The sequence below is a fragment of the Branchiostoma lanceolatum genome, chromosome 13 (assembly GCF_035083965.1).
Source record: "Branchiostoma lanceolatum isolate klBraLanc5 chromosome 13, klBraLanc5.hap2, whole genome shotgun sequence".
NCBI lineage: Eukaryota > Metazoa > Chordata > Leptocardii > Amphioxiformes > Branchiostomatidae > Branchiostoma > Branchiostoma lanceolatum.
In genome coordinates this window covers 11,523,994-11,546,259 of record NC_089734.1, presented here as the reverse complement: position 1 = coordinate 11,546,259, position 22,266 = coordinate 11,523,994, and the positions used below count along the sequence as shown (strand labels likewise).

At 42.3% G+C, this 22,266-nt stretch overlaps 1 protein-coding gene across 3 annotated transcripts; it reads left to right on the top strand.

Annotated features, from left to right (window-relative positions):
• Positions 1-475: 475 nt before the first annotated feature.
• LOC136447956 (cyclin-dependent kinase 12-like) lies at positions 476-21,331 on the top strand. 3 transcript variants are annotated; one of them, XM_066447106.1, is made up of 13 exons: positions 476-2,378; positions 5,822-5,929; positions 7,801-8,565; positions 10,042-10,092; positions 13,075-13,214; positions 13,917-14,087; positions 15,602-15,791; positions 16,489-16,545; positions 16,781-16,882; positions 17,256-17,333; positions 17,802-17,918; positions 18,433-18,564; positions 19,163-21,331. In XM_066447106.1, exons 1-13 carry the CDS (start codon positions 1,003-1,005, stop codon positions 20,418-20,420), a joined length of 4,545 nt encoding a protein of 1,514 aa, XP_066303203.1. In that variant the 5' UTR covers positions 476-1,002; the 3' UTR covers positions 20,421-21,331. The 3 variants fall into 3 exon arrangements, with proteins under 3 accessions (XP_066303203.1, XP_066303205.1, XP_066303204.1); XM_066447108.1 differs by lacking the exon at positions 5,822-5,929; XM_066447107.1 differs by lacking the exon at positions 10,042-10,092.
• The last annotated feature ends 935 nt before the right edge of the window (positions 21,332-22,266 follow it).

Below are 22,266 nucleotides of genomic sequence, written 5' to 3'. Positions count from 1 at the left end.
TGGTGACATAAAGCCGGCGGCCCCGTGTATGAGGGAGCTTCAGGCGTAAGCCTCAAGCATCAAACCTCTGCACGTTAAAGAACCCAACACACTTATTGAGTAGGGGTGACCCAGTGTGTTTGGCTAAATATGCGAGCCGTGGCAAAGCAGCATTGCACTACTAGCTAATGAAGGTTTATCCGCTTCACTTCCTTTTATGAGTACAGTATATTCATTTCGATACACCCTGGCACTTGATGTGGGCAGATAGATGAATTTACAAGTCAAGTGAAGGCCTTATATTTACAGTATATCACTTATACATTGTTAAGTACTAGTAGTTTGTGTGGTCAAATTTTTCAAAGCAGACGTTTGACTCCTACAGGTATAATCTTACATGGAAAATTTTGAAGAGCAGGTCACACATCTGCTTGTAGATTAATCCCAACCACCCACATCTGACGCAGTGGTATAATCCAAAACACGTCATGAACAGGATATCCCGATAGGCACTGCGAAAAGAAATGGCGTAGAGGCGTAAGAAGTGTACGTTGATATTGTCGCGCCAAATCCGCTGCCATCGTCTCCAAATTAAAGATTTCAGTCATAAAGATTTACCAAAGCAAAGATAAGAGTATCAGTCATCATTCTTTACAATTCGAGAGAGAACTTTGAGGCAGATGAACTAGTTGAAGCAATTGTGTTCACGGGGAAATTAGGGCTTCGCCAAAATGGCCGGCGTTTTAGAAACTCATTGCCGAGTGAAAGGTCATAGAATGTGGCGTTGATGCATTGGAGGTAACCACAGTGAGAACTGTTTCAAGTTTCAACACAGCCACAACTTGGTTCCGATTCCTGGATTACTTCTCAAGACTGACGATAATATCTGTGGGACACCGGTGATACAGCCTACGGGCAACGGAACGCTTCCAGCCGAGAACAAGCACTGCGTTACATCGCTGGATCGTGCGTTTGGTTCCGTGTGGGACTTTCCTAATGGATGCGTGATTCGGGCGGATTTCAATGAGTTCTACTTCCGGCAAAATGCCCAGCTCCGATCGGCAGCGGCGTCGGGACCGAAGCGAGTCGTATCAAGAGTCCGAGACCCGTCCCGACGCAGAACATGGCCGCAGCCAGAAAAGACGTGAGCGGTCCGAGCAACAGCAACAGTCGGTCGTGGCGTCGGCCTCGGTGGACGCCGAAGCCAAGGCCCGAAGGCGGAAGGAACGCAACAAGCAGAAGCTACAGAAACGACGACATCGCCGTGCCAAGCGATCCAAGGAAAAACAGGAGCAGCAAACAAGGGAGGATGGAGAAAGAAAAGACTCTACTGACTCTCAGGTAAAACCATTGGTTGAATATGACGACATCAGTTCGAACTCAGGAGGATTTGATTCGGATGAAGGGGTCATCATCACCCCTCCCCGTGTGGAAAAACCTCCGAGACCCCCTAGTCCTAAACCTGAACATAGAGAATCTCATTCAAAATCAACCACTGCCAGCAAAGAGACAGCAAGATTAAAAGAACGGCACAAGGACTCTCCAAAAAGTAAAGACAAAGACCGGGAAAGGAGAAAAGAGAAGGAGAAACTTCAAAAAGCATTGAAAGCAAAGCAGTTAGCCAAGGAAAAACAAAGAACTGAGAGAGAGAAAGAGAAAGAGCAGAAGGAAAAAGAAACTAGACCATCAAGTACAACTGCAAGTTCCAAAAGCAGGACTGAGGAGAAGGAAAAAGAAAGAATGAGGGCAAAACTAAAGGTAAAAGCAGAAAAGGAGAAAAAGCTTAAATCCGAGAAAGTGGAAAGGAGACCGAAATCACCACCAGAGATTCGAGAGAAAAAGCCGGAATCTAAAAAGTCTCAAGAAGCAAGGAGAGAGAAGGAAAGAAGTCCTGAACATTCAAAGACAAGTTCCAGTCGGCCAACTTCAAAAGTGTCAAAGGACAAAGATTCCAAGGAGAATTCTAAACCGCAGGTTGTAAAGAAAGAACCTCGTGTGAAGGAATTACCTAAGGCATTCAGGACTGATCCTAGTCCACCAAAGGAAATAGCTTCTCCTTCGCATCGATCGTCGTCGTTTTCGCCAAGTCCAACTCCACCATCTAGAGGGCATCATAGTTATAGCAGGAGCCCGTCCTATCGACATCGGTCCCCTAGTCCATACGGTAGACGACATAGTCCTAACAGTCCTTACAGAAGAAGATCTCCGAGTCCGTATGGCCGCGGGAGGCGGACCCCCAGCCCATACGCATACGAACGTAGCGGGTACTACAGTCCATACGGGCAGCACAGGAGAACACCGAGTCCGTACGACTATAGGTCCAGGAGTCCGTACCATTCCCCATCACCTTACAACAGGAGGAGGTCTCGAGATCGGTCACCTTACACTCCAGAAAGGAGGTAGGTACAGAACAGGTATCTCCAAGCATATGTTGGGTTGGACAGCTGTTAAGTTTTCTGACTGGCCCACATTGGGGTAGAGTACTGTACATAAAGCCAGCCAGTCAGAAAACTTTTCTCCACCCGACATCTGCTTGGAGATTACAGCACAGGTGAAGTTAGGCTGCATGTTGGGAATTCTATAAAATTTGTATTCCTTTGTAGTTTTAGGCTGTTGATATTTCATGTATCATCATAAAGCTTTTCACAATTGTTTGAAGTCAGTATGGAAAGGTGTTCCAATGCGTTGATGGACCCACAAAAAATTAGTGCTGCCAAAATTATAAAATATGAATTAGTCATACAACTGTTTTTATGATGTCATCATTAAATAATAGCTAGGCAAACACACATCTTTGAATATTCGTGATGGTTTTATATTCATGGTTTTTGCATTGACCCTCTCTCCCTGAATTGATGACACAACAAATATGCATTTCTGATGTATTACTTCTGTACTGTATTCCCTCTCTGCCGTGAGTCTAAAAATAAACAAATTTACAGTAATACAGTATCAGACAGTAAAATGCATTATGTCATGCTTTGTAAGACTAATTGATTTGGCAGTCTACATGTAACTTACCACAATAACATCTACATTCATCACATTCAGGAGCAGCAAATCAAGCAGGAAAGCTTCAACAAAACAAGCATCGTGCCTCCAAATATTGTTGTACTGATCTGCAATTTCTTCCCAAGCAGCTTTATACACATTGGAATAGCAGGAGCTGTGTAGTTTTGGGGTCTTTGTATGAAGAAAGTTACCATTGCCATAGTTGAAAAGTTTATAAGGGATAGGGCAAACTTCATATCACTTAGTTTTGGGGCACCTGTCTTATGTTATTTTTGAAAAGTCAAGGTAACTTTCACTCATACTGTAGGTCCAGAAAGTCTTCCTGGTTTTGTCTGGGGCTGACACTTACACTGTTAGAAGTAGTAGTTCATCGTAGTATCCAATATAGTTCCATTGTTGCTTAGTTTACCTACATGGTGGCAATTCCTTTTTCAGTTTCAAGCTCAAATGTGGTGGCATTGACAATGGAAAGGTGTTACTCTCTTTCCCCCATTATCATTTGGCAAAAATTTGCAGAGGGGCTTAATTTTTGGCAAGTTTGTATGGCCATGACACTGTTGACAGGTAGTCATCACAGCATGTGTACTAACAGATGTGCCCATCGTGGATTGGCTAATGAAGTGACAACACTTTGCAGACAAATGGCAGAAGAAAGCTTAACCCCTTTTGTATGAATAAAGCAGAGTTCAGCTATGGAGTCTTGTTATGAAACACAACATTTTGAGGCTTTCTTTAAAAAAAGATACTATGAAGTATGATAGGTCATTCATTGACTTACTCGAAAAGCATTGCACCTCGTGCGTTCGTTTGTTCAGACTCCTGTAGTGCCTAGTACAGTAGTGGCACAAAGGGCAGCAAGTTTCCTTGCTGTTTCAGTAGCAGGGTATATTTTATGGGGAGCTGTTGCTAGCCCTTCCCTTTAAAGTTTAATGTATTCGAGGCATATCTACGAACGCGGGACTCTATGTTACGTCCCTTCCGAAAGACAGATGCAGCCCCAACCGAGATGCCCTTCCTAGGACTTGAACCAGGTTCTCCCAGTTACCACTAGTTGGAACCAGGAGCTCAACTGTGAGGCTGCTAAAGTTGATCTAGAGGCAACTAGTATTATATAAATAAAATGGGAGTAATGCAATGGTGACTTTGTACTGCTGTGTTACTGTGAGTGATGACAGTCTATGGGGATCATTGGTCGATATCTGGTGCTACAGAATCTTAGCCCAAGGGGATGCCATTATATTGTAGTAAGGGTAGAAAGTACTGTACATAAACAGACTGTCTTATCTTGATGGAGATGGCCTTCTGATATCAGGAAAGCAGAAAGACTGCTAATGGAGTTATCTTGGAAGGTAGAGGCTCTGGTTTGTAGGAGATTAGCTTAGGGGTGATTTCTTTGCTACAGGTTGAGTCTTACCAATTAGGGGGGTCCGAAACCCTCTGAAATGCTAATTTCACGCATTTTCAGAGGCAAAATTTCATTGAGTAAAGTGGGCCCGCCAGCAGCACATGAAAACCTAGCATATGATTTTTGAAAGCGCTTGCACCCAAGGAAGTATCTTTACTGAGTAGTAGGACCATGAAAACTTTGCCAGAATAGCAAAACACAACAACCACCCTCCCCTTTGTTTACATTTTGAAGAACTGAGCTGAGCACTGGTAATCAATACATTCCACAGTCCTTCGAAGATACTTAGCTGTTGAAGAAAGTCTGAAGATTTTTGTGTGTACTTCTACATTTACGATCTACCGAAGTCACTGGAGAGTGTAGAAACAGTCCCAGCACAACAAGGCACAACAGCACGCCCAGGTTTCGTGAGCTACAAAATTTTGTGCGAAACCTGGATCACTGCTTAACTAATGCCCACACCCACAGCAAAACTTCTAAAGAGATCAAAACGCACTCCGCCACCATGGTAACCATGCCCAACTCATTGGCAACAGCCCCGGACTAAAGTCACCAAATTCAACAATGTAAAAAACATAAAATCAGCATAAAACGGCTCGAAATGTGTCAAATATGTAACAGTTGCCCGCCTGCCTGCCTCCACCGAATGACAACACTAAACTGACTAAAGTTATGGATTTCATCATTTTTCTACCGATGCAAACAAGAACACAAAAGACTGTGGCACAGGGTACGCCATGCTTAACTGAAAGGTGTCGGCGTAGCTCTCATGGCGTGTGCAACATATTGTATGTACAATCTGCACTTAAGCCAGTTAAGCACTCAACACGAAAGTGACAACTAAGGCAGGATAAGATGACGCCACAGTGCTGCCCTCCCACTTCCAGTAGTCCATTACGTTGCAAGCACCACGCGGAAAGCGTGCTTTGGTAATCTCTGATCACGTCTTCATATGCCAAGGCCGAGTGCCACGTTGTTAATCTATCGCACGCCTTGGAAGGCGATCATTATAAAGATTGGGGAGTTGCGAAGGGCAAAAATCAATTAATTGGAATTTAGAAGCCCATGTTGTCAATTTTCATTGTTGAATCAGTAACTATAACCTTCAAAAATATATTTTCATAGATTTTTTGGATGGTAGGGATGAATTTTTCCCCCGTCCCAAGAAGTAAATTTCCGTCCCAGGACGGAGGGATGGGTCCTGGAGACAGTCCTGGTTGTGACATCTATTTGGCATTGGTGGAGAACTTTCTTGGCTATGATTGGTCCATTTTGCTGGATTTTGACTATTTTATTTTTATCCAAGGATCTGACAACAGCAAGGAGAGAAGACTGAGGAGAAAAGAGCCTAAGATAATCCACATTATCCTTATTACACTTGTGTTTGCAAGACTATCAGGTCACTGTCAATATCCTATCTTGCAGGACTGAGGCTGTGTGGAGCAGCGCCTCCCAGCAGGGAGGCCCTGAACTGCAGCCTCACGCTGCCAGCTCAGCGGGGAGAAGAGGACGTGATGTTCATGCTCACCAAAGGTGTGACACTGCTCTTGAACATTGCTCCCTTCTCTCTGCCCCCGTTTCCTCAGTTTACGTTTTAGCTGTGCACTAGCATGACTCACTTCTCTAACCTCGGGCTGTTTCGTTTGGGGCTTCTTGGATATAGACTATGATAGAGTATGTCATCTTTGGGTGTCTTCTAAAGCTTGACTTACTGTAACTTTTGAGTTAAACTTGTATTTGGTGGTAGTGTGGTTTGGAAGAAGACACAAGTTTTATGGTTTCCTCAGTGTTGTGTACCAAAGGTCACACAACCTCTCTCCCTCCCCCTCTCTCTCTATCTCTCCTCACTCTCTCTCTCTCCTCTCCAGAGCTATAATGCTCAAGGTCTTTCCTCTTTTTGTGTGTTGAGGGTAAAGTGTGCTTCTCTCATCTGAAACATCTTCAAGCAATGGGGCTTACTTCAGCTTAACAGATAGTGCCTATGCCACATCCTTCATTTTTTGGAAACTCCTTTTTGTTTCAGTTCTTGTGAATTGTGTATAGTACTGTACATTTTGTTTGTGGCCTCATGGATGAACACTCCTCTCTGTACCATTTCCTATTACAAGAACACTGACTTTTTTAACTTTAACTAAATTTATCAGTACAAATTTTTGTGTCATACACGTACAGAGATATATATATACAGACTGTATGCATAGTGCCAGTACCTCAAGGTTTGTTCCTACCAGACATCAAGTTAGATGGTGGATGATGGCCATTGTGTTCTGGATATGAGAACTAGAATGACTGTGGTGGTGGTGTAAGAATTTAGTTTGACTTTTACCCCACAACTTGAAACAGGTCAAGACATTTAAAATTATTTCGTTTTAATTGTATATACTTTTTTTGCTTTCAATTTGCATGTATTGTCTGTACTGGTTTGTTCTTAAGGCTGAAAAGAACTGACAGAGCCACCCTGGAAAAAGAAAGCAAAGAGTTGAGAAGTCCTGACATTTTAAAGATAGCTAGATGTGCAACCAACCATGGATCTCATATAACTTGATTACCTTCAACCAATCCTGATAAAGTATTTTGAAGGTAGCTAGATGTACAGCCAACCATGGGTCATCTGTAATTAAATTGCCCTCAGCCAATAATGATCAGGCTTGTACTGATGATGATTGTTTCTACCCTACTGTTCTCAGGTACAGGGAAGTCAGCCCACCTCCGTTGTCATGGAGCCCAAGTTGGTATGACCATGACACTGTTGACAGGTAGTCATCACAGCATGTGTACTAACAGATGTGCCCATCGTGGATTGGCTAATGAAGTGACAACACTTTGCAGAAGAAAGCTAAACCTCTTTTGTATGAAGCAGAGTTCAGCTATGGAGTCTTGTTTTGAAACACAACATTTTGAGGCTTTCTTCGCATCAGTTGAGCCCGACATGGCATGATCAACTATACACATGAAACTTGCTATTTATTATGTACCAAAAAATGCTTTTAATCTGTTTCAGAAGCAGCTTTCCAGTGAGCATGACATTGCTTTTGTGGTATGAACAGGGTTGAATATACATGTACTTACCAACATGGCATTGTTTTCAACCCAAAGGTTATAACATATGCTGCCAGCTGACTGATGGTCTTTTGCATGTACAGTGTGTTTCAATATTGTGTTATATATCATACATTGTGTATACCTTTGCTTGTAAATGATTTCAAAATATTGATTCACATAGAAATTTTCATTTGTCAAGTGGGTTTCAAATAGAATAGCATGTGAATGATGGTGAAATTAACATGTAAATTATTTGATAGGAAAGGTCTGAAATTGATTCAAATGATTGAAATTTTGAATTTGCCTGTCATATACATGTTTGCCTTTTTTTACAATTCGATGGTCGCATTTCTGTTTTGCAGGCGGAAGAGAAAACACTCCAGAAGCCGCAGTCCATACTACAAGGAGTCGCACAGCCGTTCTCATCGCTCTAGAAGCCGTTCGCGACGCTCCCACAGCAGGTCTCGCCGCCGCTCTGGGAGTCGGTCGCGCCGGCGATCGTCCAGCTTCTCACCACGTAGCTTCCTAAAGAGCGAGCAGCTCGACAAAACGCGAGCCATGTTCGCGGGAAGCCTCGCTGCCGAACTGCAAAAGCACACCAAGTTCCGAAAGGACGAGAAAGCGAAGGAGGCCAAGCAAGGAGTCGTCAAGAAAGAAAAGTCTAACGCCACAAACGAAGTTATAGTAATCAAGGATGAACAAGACGAAATAGAAAGTTCCAAGGCCGAAAGTGAAAGCACTTCGCAAGTCTCCACTCCTTTAAGCATCCGACAGGAACCCAAGAAGGAGCCCAAGACTCCTCCTGAACCTCAGCCAACTCCTCCCGAGCCGCCAAAGGCTCCAGAACCAAGGACTCCGCCCACTCCCAAAGTAGACACCCCTCCCCCACCCCCATCTCCGGAGCGGCCACCGGAACCCCCCATGCCCACCCTACCCCCTCTCCCCCTTCCCCAAGTGGTACCACTAGAAGAGGATGAGTTTGACAGCCCTATTCTTGAACCACGGAAGATGAAATTGGAAGAGAAGCCGAAGAGACTGACAGACTTGCCTCTGCCACCTGACGTGACCACACCTCCGGACGAAGAGGAGCCTTTCCCGAGCGACAGAAGGCCCAGGACCAAACCAAAGTGGGTATCTTGTAGTCTTTCTCATGCTTGCACAGTAAACCACAACCAGGGGGTATTGCCATTGTTTCCACAGTTCTGGAAAATATTTCAAAATCAGGCTTCAAAATTCTGGGTCGCCTGTCTATGGTATCTCACCATGATCAGAGATGACAGTTTCAAAATTACAAATTCAACTTGTCAATTGAACTGGCTATTGCAAAATGCTGGTTGTGGTTTATTGTTAAGGCACAACAAGTAATGTCTTTGCTATAGCAAAGAATTACTTATCATGTTTAAATGCATGTTTAACATTCTGTCTGTGTGTGAAAGGATTGTTGCATTCTTATGGTACATTTAGAGATAACACCCCTACACTTGCTCTGACCAATATCATTGAACATTGTGGAACAACTTTAATACTTCTAATGAAAACTATTGATTTAAAAAAACACATTTTTAATGTTTTATTCTGATCTCCAAATATTCGAAGCAATGACCATTGAATAACTCTTTGTGAATCTTGACTTTTCTTGTAGCCACCCTCTGTATGTGGACAGTTGTGCTCTTTGGTAGATGTTAGGAACAGTTTGGTTTTAGATATTGTATGTACAGTAGTCTGAATCAACAGGGAAATATTCCTGTCCTGTCTTGCTTTGGTTTTTCATCATCATCAGCCTTTTCATTTGCCTTGTCACCAAAACACACAACCCTGGACAGAAATGGTGCTACCTTTGTTGTTCATTGGTACTGCGAAAAGAAAGATAAATGCAGAGATCTTGCTTCATCATTCATTACTGTAGATGACAGTGAAGCAGAACATGTGAATGTATGATTGATTTTAAAGGCTAATGCCAAGGGCCTCTCAATGAACTACATGTACTACCATGAACAGGAGAAAGGGACCTTTTTCCAGTATTCTGACATGTGGATTTTGGAATATCTTTACAAGTACAAGAGGCTCTATAAGAGCATTCAAGAATGCTTGAAAATTCTTAATTGGTCAAGAAGTACTAAAGGAAATGAATTGAGAAATGAAGAGGCACTCAGGTACAAAGATGAGACTATGTATAGTCTATCCTTATGGTGAAGCCAGTCGTCTTTGGAGCTTATTTTTTTGAAGTTTGGAGGACTCCACTGCCAGATTCTTGACTGTCCACTATCAGCACAAAACACATGATGCACACTACAGAGAAAAAGTATTTCTCTAGTCAGTCTCCTTCATCCAGACGTTTTCACTAAAGAAATAACACTCCCAAGACTCTACTTACCTTCTTGTCATGCTCAATGTGTCGTGACTATCTCTCTACCCATCAAACTTCATTGTGAATGTTCTACATTGTAAGAACTGTTTCCATACTTCTTCCTTTTTTCATACATCAACATGGTTTTCGGTCACTTTTCACATCTCAGCCTGTGCAAGGCCATGGAAGCCTTCTGTGTGTAGATTTTCCCTGATGTGTAACAATATGAATGTCCTCCCGATGTCTTCTACTCTAGTTCCCGCCGGCAGTTTCAGGAAGAGAGAACGGGTTCCATCAAGATTCCTAAGTAAGTGGGACTTGCGCTAGTCCGAGTGACGTATGCCTCCCTATAGTGGTACTTTCCCTGTCATGAATTTTCCCTATCTTTAACTGCATGAAGTCCAGTTTCAGAGTCAAACACATGGTGGAAATCACTCCCTTGTAATGAAGAAGTCATACTCGTGTCACGTTGTGTAAGCAGACGTGGTTTCGGTTTGTTTTTGTGGCTCACTTTTGTAAGTTTTTCAGATGGTAGCTTTTCACTGCTTGTGACATCAGTGAAAAGACGTAAGCAAAATATATGAAAAAACACTTCCTCCCTGAGGCATCGCCAAAAATAAGTCAAAACCCCCACATTTGCTTTGAATTTGACCAAGGAGTTGTAGAATGCCCTTGCTTTGACATGAGAGGGAAACAGTTTGAAAACTGTGGTTATATTTCTTTAAGAGTGGTGTTGCCTTGTGTTTGAATATTGTAAGTGACATGTTGTAGAATTAGGAAGATTAACATTTCTTGTTGTCTTCTCCAATAGTTTGTAATTTCCCTCATCTTTTTATGTAGCTGGTTTGGTACATGTTCGTTGTTGTCGATAGAAAACAGTTAAGTTGTTCCCATGAACCTTGTCCTTTTTTGTTAAATTCTGTTACGCTTCAAAGTAGGGTAACACAGTACTCAGACTGTAGAAGGTAACCATATGAATTTTATCTTCAGGAACACATTTATAGCTCTATTTTATATATGTGTCACACTAGAGATTGGAATCCAGTAGAGTCCGGAACTCTACTAGTAGAGATTGGAATTCCAATCTCTACTAGTAGAGACTGGAATTCCAATCTCTACTAGTAGAGTTCTGGATTCTACTAGTTGAGATTGGAATTCCAATCTCTACTAGTAGAGATTGGAATCGGGATCTGAATATTGGGATTCCAATCTCTACTAGGAGAATTCAAGATTCTGCTAGTAGAGATTGGGATTCTACAAGGACAATCTCCAATTCTAATAGGAGAAATTTGGATTGTATCAAAATGTTTTGGAAAATAGGAGTCATTTCATACCTAAAATTTCAGCATAGCTAAGCCTACATTCACCATTACTACTCACTCACTTTATGTTTTAGATATCTAATAAACCTTCTGTCAAGACACATTGTAACCATGGGGATAGCCGTCTAAGTCAGACTTTAGTGAATGGCTATTTGTAAATGCCACTGAAATGTCAATCAGAGACATTTGCATACGGCCATTATGAGTTAGTGACTCAATATGCTCAACCAGTTTTTCCAGTTCGTTAGTGACTCGGTATATAAGAGCTAATTCACCCTTGCCAAGCAAGTTCCAAAGTTGATGTCAAAGTTATCAGATATATAAAACATGAAGTAATTCGCCTTAACTATTAATGGTGAATGTAGGCTTAGCTATACTGAAATTTTAGGTGTGAAATGATTCAGTCTATTTTTCCAAAACATTTTGATGCAATCCGAATTTCTCCTATTAGAATTGGAGATTGTCCTGGTAGTATTCTCCTAGTAGAGATTGGAATCCCAATATTCAGATCCCGATTCTAATCTCTACTAGTAGAGATTAGAATTCCAATCTCAACTAGTAGAGTCCAGAACTCTACTAGTAGAGATTGGAATTCCAGTCTCTACTAGTAGAGATTGGAATTCCAATCTCTACTAGTAGAGTTCAGGACTCTACTGGATTCCAATCTCTACTGTGACATATGCATGTTTTAGTGCCTTGGCATGTACAAGTGGATTTTGTGCCTGTGACTATTCTGTGGTCTTGTCAATATCTCTGGAGTAAAGCTTATGAATGATGTACTTAAAGGCAAGCACTGACCTGCACTGCAGTAATGTAGATATATATGGTATGTATCAATTCACATAATAGCACTGAAGAAGGGGGTGTACAAGATCTGGAAATGTCTGGAAGTGTTACTGTAATTCTCGTTTCTTTCACTATAACTTTATGCTCACTGTTTTCACGGTCACCTGTGTACCATGAACTTATCATCACCGTGAAAAAACCTATCATTACTTATGATTCCCTCACACATCTGTTCTGTCAATCAATTGCGGCCACCCTGAAGTTTAAGTTCAGTCAAAATGTCCATTTTCATTACACCGATAAATTTTGCTACCGTGAATATAAAGTGAATCACAGCATTTCACAGGCTAGATATCCTGGACATGTCTATTGTCATCAAGCAACAAAAATTAAGTGTCAGATTTAGATTTTAAGTATTGTCCATTCTTCTTGTATGATAACCAAGAGTCATATTGATGTTGTAGTGTATGAAACTTGATGAGAGTTTAGCTATAACACAGGACGATATCTAAATCCATGTTTCCTTTGTTGACTAATGACATCATGGAGTTATGATTTTTGAAATAATTATATGCAAACATTCATTAAAATCCACACAAGGTAGTGAAGGCATCCAGTATGATGATATTCTCATATTATCTCATATAGCATTAGCTCAAGTGAATACAACACTAGAATGGAGAAGATTTCTCTGGGATTTGGTGATGAGATGATGAGTCGAAATACATTTTTTGGGAATAGGTGCACTGGTGCAACTAACCTCAAAATTTAGGTGCACAGGAAACATTTTGAGTGTACAACATAGAATAAGTATAATGTCTGCAAAATGTGATTACAATCTGTAGTTACTTTTACACAAGTAATACATCAAAGTACAACAAAGGTTTTATTGCTTCTTCCGATACTAAATTTCATGAAAAGTCTGTACTAGAGTAGAATGGTACCTTTATACCCTATAGCCCACAAAAATATCTAGGTGCACTGGTGCATCCACAATTGAAACTTGGGTGCACAGCTCCAATTTTTGGTGCACAAAAGTGCACATGTACCCAGTATTTCAAGCACAGTGAAGTTTTGAGAAATTTGAATGTGAACGCCAAAGAGAGCTGTATATGTGAGCTGGATATGTGAAAATATGTTTTTCCATCCTAACGTGTCCGATTGTGTTTGTCCCTCTCCAGGGTTGCGGCTTCACGAGCCAGCACCAGGAACAAAGGCATGATCGAGTGGGGAGAGCGCTGCGTCGATGTCTTTGAGATCCTGTCCCAAGTCGGCGAAGGCACCTACGGGCAGGTGTACAAGGCAAAGGACAAGCAGACAAGTCAGTGGGCTATTGAAGTTTTCTTTTACACAACCAGTAATGTCTCTCACCAGCTTACGTTTCGATGCCTATCAGACATCATCCTCAGAGCTTCTTTCAAATCTTTATTTGAAATACCACTTTGCAGACTTGAAATAAAAAAGTTGGACTGGAGTTCTGCTCTACCAAACTGTTTAAATTATTTTTTCGAAAGTCAGTGGTTACTGTTGTTGAAGTTAACTAACTACTGAAGTGCTGTAAATTCATCAATTTTTGTGGGGACTTTATTTTGCGGTAGGGGAAAGAATGTTTTCACTGTTTATGTAGTTCAGAGTTGGAACAAATTTGTAGTGCAGGAGAAATACAAAACACATATTCGCATTGTTGGGGAGGTCACCAAGAAAACCGAGAAAATAAAACGACTGCAAATTTTTCAAGATGTACAGTATATAGATGTTATTGGCGACTGTACATTGAAGTCTTGATAATTGTAAGTATAAATTTTGAAATACGAATATCTATCCTGTCAATTCCTCTTCTCTTTGCTCTTTTTTTTCAATTCTGAAAAAATTACACAGTATATGACAATAGAAACAGTGTGTAATTTAGCTATTTCTTACCTTACACCATCAATAATAGGGTTACAAAGCGGCATTGGTTTGAAGTTCAAAGGTGACTTTTCTTTCATTGATGTTCTTGTGTTTAAACTTTTGTTATATACAGAGGAAGTGGTTGCCTTGAAGAAAGTGCGACTTGACAACGAAAAAGAAGGCTTCCCCATCACAGCTGTCCGTGAGATCAAGATTCTGAGACAGCTTTGCCACAGAAGTATCGTCAACCTCAAGGAGATAGTCACAGACAAGTCTGATGCCCTGGACTTCAGAAAAGACAAAGGTGTGCACTGTCTTCTATTTACAAACATTGACCATTGTCACGTCTTAAAATTTTTTTGAAATTTCATAAGAAACCATTGAATAATTTAAAGATTTTTTCGCTATTTTCATACACAAGTAGAGCGCTTACCAACAATATTTCGATCTATGGAAATAGTGTGTAAAATTGTTATGATGTCAGTTACTACACAGATGAACTTTTATTTGAATGTGATAAACCATTTTGTTGTGTTAGAAACAAAGTTTATTTTACAATTGTACAGTAGTGAAAGTGATCTTGAACCAAAGACAGACGCTACATGTATGTACAGTATATACAGATTCATTGTACCATGGAAATTCCCCTAGCTCTTTTCAACAAGTTCAACAAACAGTAGAATGTGGCTTAACGTCCTATGGTGTTAAGATCTCGCAATATCGCTAGCAGATCGATTGTTGTGCTTTGGGGCTAAATGACTGCAATCCTTTTCAGTCAGGTTAGCAACAGCAGCAGGGATTTGAACTCATTGCCTCTTGGTCCAAATCCAGAGTCACTAACCACTGGACCATACACTCTACTACAATTGATCGTGTTGCCTTCTGTAGGTGCTTTCTACTTGGTGTTTGAGTACGTGGACCATGATCTGATGTTCTTCTTAGTTCTGTAGGTGCTTTCTACTTGGTGTTTGAGTACGTGGACCATGACCTGATGTTCTTCTTCCTTCTGTAGGTGCTTTCTACTTGGTGTTTGAGTACGTGGACCATGACCTGATGTTCTTCTTCCTTCTGTAGGTGCTTTCTACTTGGTGTTTGAGTACGTGGACCATGACCTGATGTTCTTCTTCCTTCTGTAGGTGCTTTCTAGTTGGTGTTTGAGTACGTGGACCATGACCTGATGTTCTTCTTCCTTCTGTAGGTGCTTTCTACTTGGTGTTTGAGTACGTGGACCATGACCTGATGTTCTTCTTCCTTCTGTAGGTGCTTTCTACTTGGTGTTTGAGTACGTGGACCATGACCTGATGTTCTTCTTCCTTCTGTAGGTGCTTTCTACTTGGTGTTTGAGTACGTGGACCATGACCTGATGTTCTTCTTCCTTCTGTAGGTGCTTTCTACTTGGTGTTTGAGTACGTGGACCATGACCTGATGTTCTTCTTCCTTCTGTAGGTGCTTTCTAGTTGGTGTTTGAGTACGTGGACCATGACCTGATGTTCTCCTTCCTTCTGTAGGTGCTTTCTACTTGGTGTTTGAGTACGTGGACCATGACCTGATGTTCTTCTTCCTTCTGTAGGTGCTTTCTACTTGGTGTTTGAGTACGTGGACCATGACCTGATGTTCTTCTTCCTTCTGTAGGTGCTTTCTACTTGGTGTTTGAGTACGTGGACCATGACCTGATGTTCTTCTTCCTTCTGTAGGTGCTTTCTACTTGGTGTTTGAGTACGTGGACCATGACCTGATGTTCTTCTTCCTTCTGTAGGTGCTTTCTAGTTGGTGTTTGAGTACGTGGACCATGACCTGATGTTCTCCTTCCTTCTGTAGGTGCTTTCTACTTGGTGTTTGAGTACGTGGACCATGACCTGATGGGCCTGCTGGAGTCAGGGCTCGTGCAGTTTAACGAGGACCAGATCAAGTCCATGATGAAACAGCTCATGCAGGGGCTGGACTACTGCCACAAGAAGAACTTCCTCCACAGGGACATCAAGTGTTCTAATATACTCATCAACAACAGGTACAGCAACAACTTTTAACAAATCTTGTTTTGTGTTGTTGGAAAGATCTGTTTTTTGTTGTCCTCAATTGAGGTGAAGTATGATGCTGCATTGATGCATTTTTAACCTTTAGTATGCTGAGGTAGCTCTTTGGCTCCGAATTTGTATTGGCTTCGGGGTTAGGCAGCTGGGAGAAGGTTAAGGAGCTAGTTTTGCAATGAGGCTTCACTACGGCTCAGATTTTTAGCCAAGCACATAGGGTCACCCCTCCTCTTTTTGATAAATGTCTTTTTTGGGTTCTTTTATGTGCAAGAGGTTTGATACCTTGAGGCTTACACCTGAAGCTCCCTCATACACGGGGCCGCCGGCTTTACGTCACCGTCTGAAAAACATGAAAGAAGACTAACACATAGATCTAACACAAAATAGAATTGAGCTTTTTGCCATTCCTAAGATGAATGACCCACTTCTTAAGACCACATAACATTACAGACATGTGACTATGGGAGGGGTCCACAGGTCCCTGGAAGCCTAACCGATATCTTTTACATAGCGTTGCAGTTTGAAAAAAAAACCTTCAACAAAGCACATGTTTTGACACTGTTTCTCTTCTAATTTACAGTCCAATCTTACCGCATATTTTAAAAGACTCATGAACTATTTGGAATGTCTTGTCACATATGCTTTATTAACCAAGATCCCTTTCCCCCACATTAGATGGCAAGTCAAGCTGGCTGACTTTGGACTGGCACGACTGTACCATGCTGAAGAGGCGTAAGCAGACTTCATTTTTATTCTTTGAGTGTAGTTTCTTTCCTGTTATCATTCTGTTAACACTGAGGCACAAGCCTTTAGTTTGATGATCTGCATATAGAAAATGTATGCAGTTTAGAGTAAATGTTGCAGTCTATCCCAAATATTTTCCTGTTCAATTCGTACAACCTTTCAAAGCATTAGAGGGAATTTGAGAACACAGTTGTAAGAGTTGTTAATTGCTTCTCTGTTGCAGACGTCCATACACCAACAAGGTTATTACGCTGTGGTACCGCCCTCCTGAGTTGCTACTGGGTGAGGAACAGTATGGGCCAGCCATTGACATCTGGAGCTGTGGGTATGTATGCCTCTGTTTACATCCAGTTTTTCGGTGTACAAAATTATGAAGCCTGTACAGTCAGTGCTCTTCCACATTTGCTGAATAAAGAATACAAACTAGTCATGTCAAACAATGTTAGTAGAGTATTTAAGGAGCATACATGTAAGCCTTTGCTGAGGCATTGAAGTTATCTTGTAACTTTTCATCACTGTATTGGAAGGACATGCTTGTTATCACCAATTTGAATGGTGGTTGCCTGCTGAATTGACCTCTAACCAACAAGTGAAGAAGAGTGAAAACATAACTCCATTGCCATGTCATTCAAAAGTATGCTTCTGAATAATGCACAGAAAATATGTTTCAATTTGACAAGAGAATTCTGTTCCAACAGGTGCATTTTGGGAGAGCTCTTTACCAGGAAGCCCATTTTCCAGGCCAATCAGGAGCCAGCACAGTTAGAACTCATCAGGTAGGACTGAGTTTCATAGTCAAATGCCCTGTGTGTAATATATGGGTCTTTGTATACTTTGTAACTCCAACTGTGTGGAAAATTATTAGAGTGTATGTTGATTGTGTACTAGAATTGAGACTGAGGTACAACCCCAATCTCAATTCTAGTACACAATCAAATGGAGAAGGAATAGTTTCCTCGGGGACAGTCAAATGTTTGTTACCTTTGCCAAGAAGGTTATGTTTTGGGAGCATGTTTTGGGAGCCATTTGTCTGTCTGTGTGTGTTTGTGTACAGCATAACTTGAGAAGCTGTGGATGGATCCTTGTGATACTTTGAATATGGGTAGGGGCCGGGAAAACGAAGGTCAAGTTTGATATTGGGCCTCCTAGCAGCTTTCTACTGCAGCAGCAGAACTTCAGGTTTTGATATCTCGTTGTACATGACTTCAGATTTCATGGCCTGACCTTGTACTGTATGTCCACAGCCGTATCTGCGGAGCTCCCTGCCCAGCCGTGTGGCCTGATGTCATCAAGCTCCCATACTTCCACACCATCAAACCCAAGAAGCAGTACCGCAGGAGGCTAAGGGAGGAGTTTGCTTAGTAAGTTGTGGATCTAGATCGGCAATATACAAATGTTTAACAAGGAAACTGTCTTACGCCATTAGTTTTGTGCTTATGATTGGTAATCAGAAGCTGTATTTTGGTTGTTAGTTAGAGGTTGTTGGCCCTTGTAGTGTGGCATATTCCTGTTCTCTTGCAAGTTGGGGAAGAGGAACTGTTCTTTTTATCATGCTTGAGGCATGGCTCTCCTTGATCAGTGTATCATTGTATCAAAATTTTATAAGATATGACAACAAAGGACAATAAAGTACCCACTAGTCCTGCATGCATCAAAAAGCAAATTCAACTTTCTACTAAACTCCCCAAGTAGATCTACCCTCTAATTGAATCAAGTAATCTCAGCATTTGGATGAATACAGTTTGTCTGACAAAACCTGAAAAAATTAGTGGGGAAAAAACACAATTTTCGGGAGTTAAGGATTCCTTTAAGGTAGACTAGCATTCAAACCTCATCTTTTGTGATCTAATCAATCCTGCTGTTGGATATCTACAGCTTCCCCACCCCTGCCTTGGATCTGATGGACCACATGTTGACCCTTGACCCTCTAAAGAGATGCACTGCTGACCAAGCTCTGGAGTCCTCCTGGCTGAAAGGAGTTGATGTCGACAGAGGGCTAACACAAGAGTACGTACCAAACATTTAACACTCTTAAGTTGTTGTGTCCGTGTGGTGCAGTGATTTGCGCACTCTGCCTCTCACCACATCTGGTTCAAATTCTGTGGAGCCAGCGGCCCGAGTTTGTGCCTGGGCCTGGATAACTAGATTGTCGTTTTCTTTGCAACCTATGTTGTGACCAGCTTGAATTTCCATTGTTGTTTGTTTTGCATAAGCAGTAAACAGCCTTAAGGCATAACAGACCAGTTTTGCACATTAAGTACCAGCCACGTAAGACCAGACTGTAAGGTTTGATTCACTCATACTGGGAAGAACCCCTACTCTTTTCGATAAGTGTGCTGGGTTCTTTACCATACTTGATGTGTGGCACCTCAAACACAGGGCATCTGGCTTTATGTCCCGAGTAGAGTGGGGAAATGGTTGTAAAGTGCCTTTCCCAAGGGCACAACATTGGTGCCTGTTAGGGATTTGAACCCAGAACCTTTAGATTCTAAGTCAGCAACCCTAACCACAAGACTGCCTTGCCACCTCTCGCCTAATTGTTGCTTTGAGACTTTCCATATTCCCTGGTTTTGATATTTAATGTGCTGGCTTGTTGCTCATGCAGGCTCCCTACTTGGCAAGACTGTCACGAGTTGTGGAGCAAGAAGCGACGACGTAACCGAGACGGCCGCATGGAGGAGCCTGTTCTCCAGGCTAAGCAGCAGCGGCTCGACCTGGGGGTCGGAGCGGAGGGTTCCGCCCAGAAGTCTGGCTCGTCGGAGGGTCGCAGCAGTGCCCAGGGCACGGACAGCGGCCGCAGGGCCAAGCCGCAGGCTGGAGCCGAGGCCGCAACGACGACAACAACAACGGCAGCGGCAGCAGATCCCACCGTAAGTCAGGCTCAGCTGGTGGGTCTCCTGAAACTGCTGCAGAATCAGCCAACCATCAACGTAAGCCAGTTAGCCCAGTTTCTAGGTGTGAAGCTTGATCCTTCCACCTCCCTCTTGATAGACAACCTCCATAAGCAGCTGCTGCTCGCTGCGGCCATACAGCAGGCGCAGCCCAGTGGGGGAGGGGATGTGGGGAAGGCACGTTCAGACACCCTGGGAGCACGGTTAGGCACTCCAGGGGCTAAACCCAAAACTCCAATCACGCCCAAAGCAGCAGGGGCACCCCCTCTGCCTCAGGCTCCCACAATTCCATCCCAGCCTCCCAGTGCGTCCGCCGTTCCCCCACCGGCTGCAGGCATGGCTGCAGCGGCTGCAGCAGTAGGTAGTGTACCGCAGGCCCCCGCCCCAGGGGGGAAAGTCCTGCCCCACGGGGATACTGACATGCGGGGTCCAGGGGGGGCAGAGAACCCGTCTTCGTCCACAGCTGGAGTAAAAGCAGCCCTGATCCAGCTGCTACAGCAGCAACAGGCTACCCAGACTGGTGGGCAGTCGGGCACTCCCGGGAGTATGTCTGGGTCTAGTGTGGGGAGCAGTAGTCAGATAGGAGTACACCAGGAAACAGTTACCAGCCAGGCTATACTAGATGCGCTAAGTCAGGACTCGGTGTTCTCCATGTCTGGCCAACCAAGCAGCAGCAAGCCCATGGCGTCCAGCCAGTCGGGAAGGGGAGGGGGGCGGTCTTACGGTTCAGGTGCATTTGTCGGGGATGTAGACTACCGAATGGCTGGGAGGGGTGTTGGCGCGGTGAGTTCGACTGGTGAGATGGCTGGTGGACCAAGAGGCACTTCGGGAAGCTATGCAACTGCCAGTGGGAGTGGCTACTCCGGGACCAGCTACCAACAACAGCAACCGTCTCCAGACAGCACCCAGCCAGGCAGGCCTAGTGGACAGCCCCCCTACAACCCCTCTTCCTCTTACGGAGCATGGCAATGAAGACTGCTGGATAGAATATTAAGTACTTGTAGGCCAGGTGCTAACGGGGTCTAATGCATGAACTGCTGCAGAATCGGATGAGCTTGCTGGTTGCCTATGGGATGTCTTGTATTCCTGTGACCAAATGATTGCCTATCCACGCAAGACGTAAAAATGTTTCCAGTTTAAGTTGAAGCTAGAAGATGTTAAAATGTTTCTTCTTTGACATTAAGTTGTTTCTTTCTTCTTCTCACTATTCGGTTACTATTTGGGGTTAGGGGAAAAAATGGGGAAAAAATGAATCAAATGTCTTGTTACGGAATTTGTAGTGGATGAAGGCTTTGTAATGTTTGATATCTCTAGATGTTGTGCAATTGTCAAGGAAATATTGAATCAGATTTGGCAGGATTAATTCAATGATGTGCTTGATAGTTGTCTCCCAATATCATACGGGGAGTATTAATTTTAATGGTCAAACTCTGTGACTGTGACATATTTTTTTCTGTCCTTATTTGGTAAAAAAAGAAGATGTGGTTGTTACACATGCTGCTGTTAACACGTGTTGGTTTTGGGGAGGGGGACGTGAAAATAGTGTGGCTGTCCAACGGACTTTCATACACTACTCACATGCAACAGTCAAGTTCCTTAGCTTGAATATGATGTAGTAGTTTACAAAGTAGCATTAACATTGATGCCGTAGATGCATTACCGACAATATAGCTCACGTGTAGGCTGTTCCATTGCACTGAAATTTTTTCTTACAAATGTAAAATCCATTACACATAAAAATCTGAAATGTAATTGTACAGGACCGTCAGCGGTAATCATTATTGGATGTAGGTGGTATTTGCCGGACTTGTAGCTCTAGGAGTCCTGACTAATATATGTACCATTTCCATATTATGGTTCAATAAAACATATGTGTATCATGACTGAACTTTGTAACTTTGATAGTTTGAAGTCACAGCTTTTCAGTTCTAAGCAACGTCTCAAGATCAAAAAGAAGAAGTTAAGGGTGAGTCTAAACTTTCCTGTCTTTGTTAAAAAATGTTGTACTTTTCTCTCCAGTTTGCTGATTGGTTTCTCATTGGCTAATTTCTTCATCTAATGTCATGTCAGATAGCTTGATTATTTCTGAGAATATTTCTGCTCTTAATGTCAAATGTCAACTCCTTGGAGATCTTCTTGAGTTATTTATTATTGAAGTAAATTCAACTTCTACTTCATGTGTTTTCATGCAGTGTTTAAGATAGCTGCGAAGTAGAAAATTAGAGAACCCATCCTTAGCCTAATCAGTCAGATCAACAAAATTATATCATAAACATTATCTGCCTTCTAAATGTGATGCCAGTTTTCAAGGGCATCCACATAACATCAAATAGTACCAACCGTGTAGAAAGAGCAATCTACTATTTGCTGTTTTAGCCTGCAAGATGTGTTGAAATGATTTGTTAAATGCACTGTGTGTAGCGATTTCAGTGTTCTTTTATGTGTTGATGCAGGATCCACTGAACTTAGTGTGTCTTGATAAGGACGTTCTTAGTTTTAATGTTGAAATTCAAATAGGCAGCAGTTTCGAATAGCTCTTTTGTACCTGTTCAAGTTAGTTGTATTGTGTGTGAGGATCCTTGTCTTTATACATTTATGTGAATTTGCAATGACCATTTTGTAGCACCGGTAGGTTCTTTAAGATGTACACAGCCAGCAACAATTATGAAATTAAGCAAAGCCTCGGATTCAATAACGGAAGATCCAGTTTGAAGATCACCAGTGTTGGACGTGCAAGAAAGAAGAGGATTGAATTCTGTATTGATGGAAATGAGTGACTTTCTACTTCGAGTGTGAAATTGTCAGGAGAATTCTATGG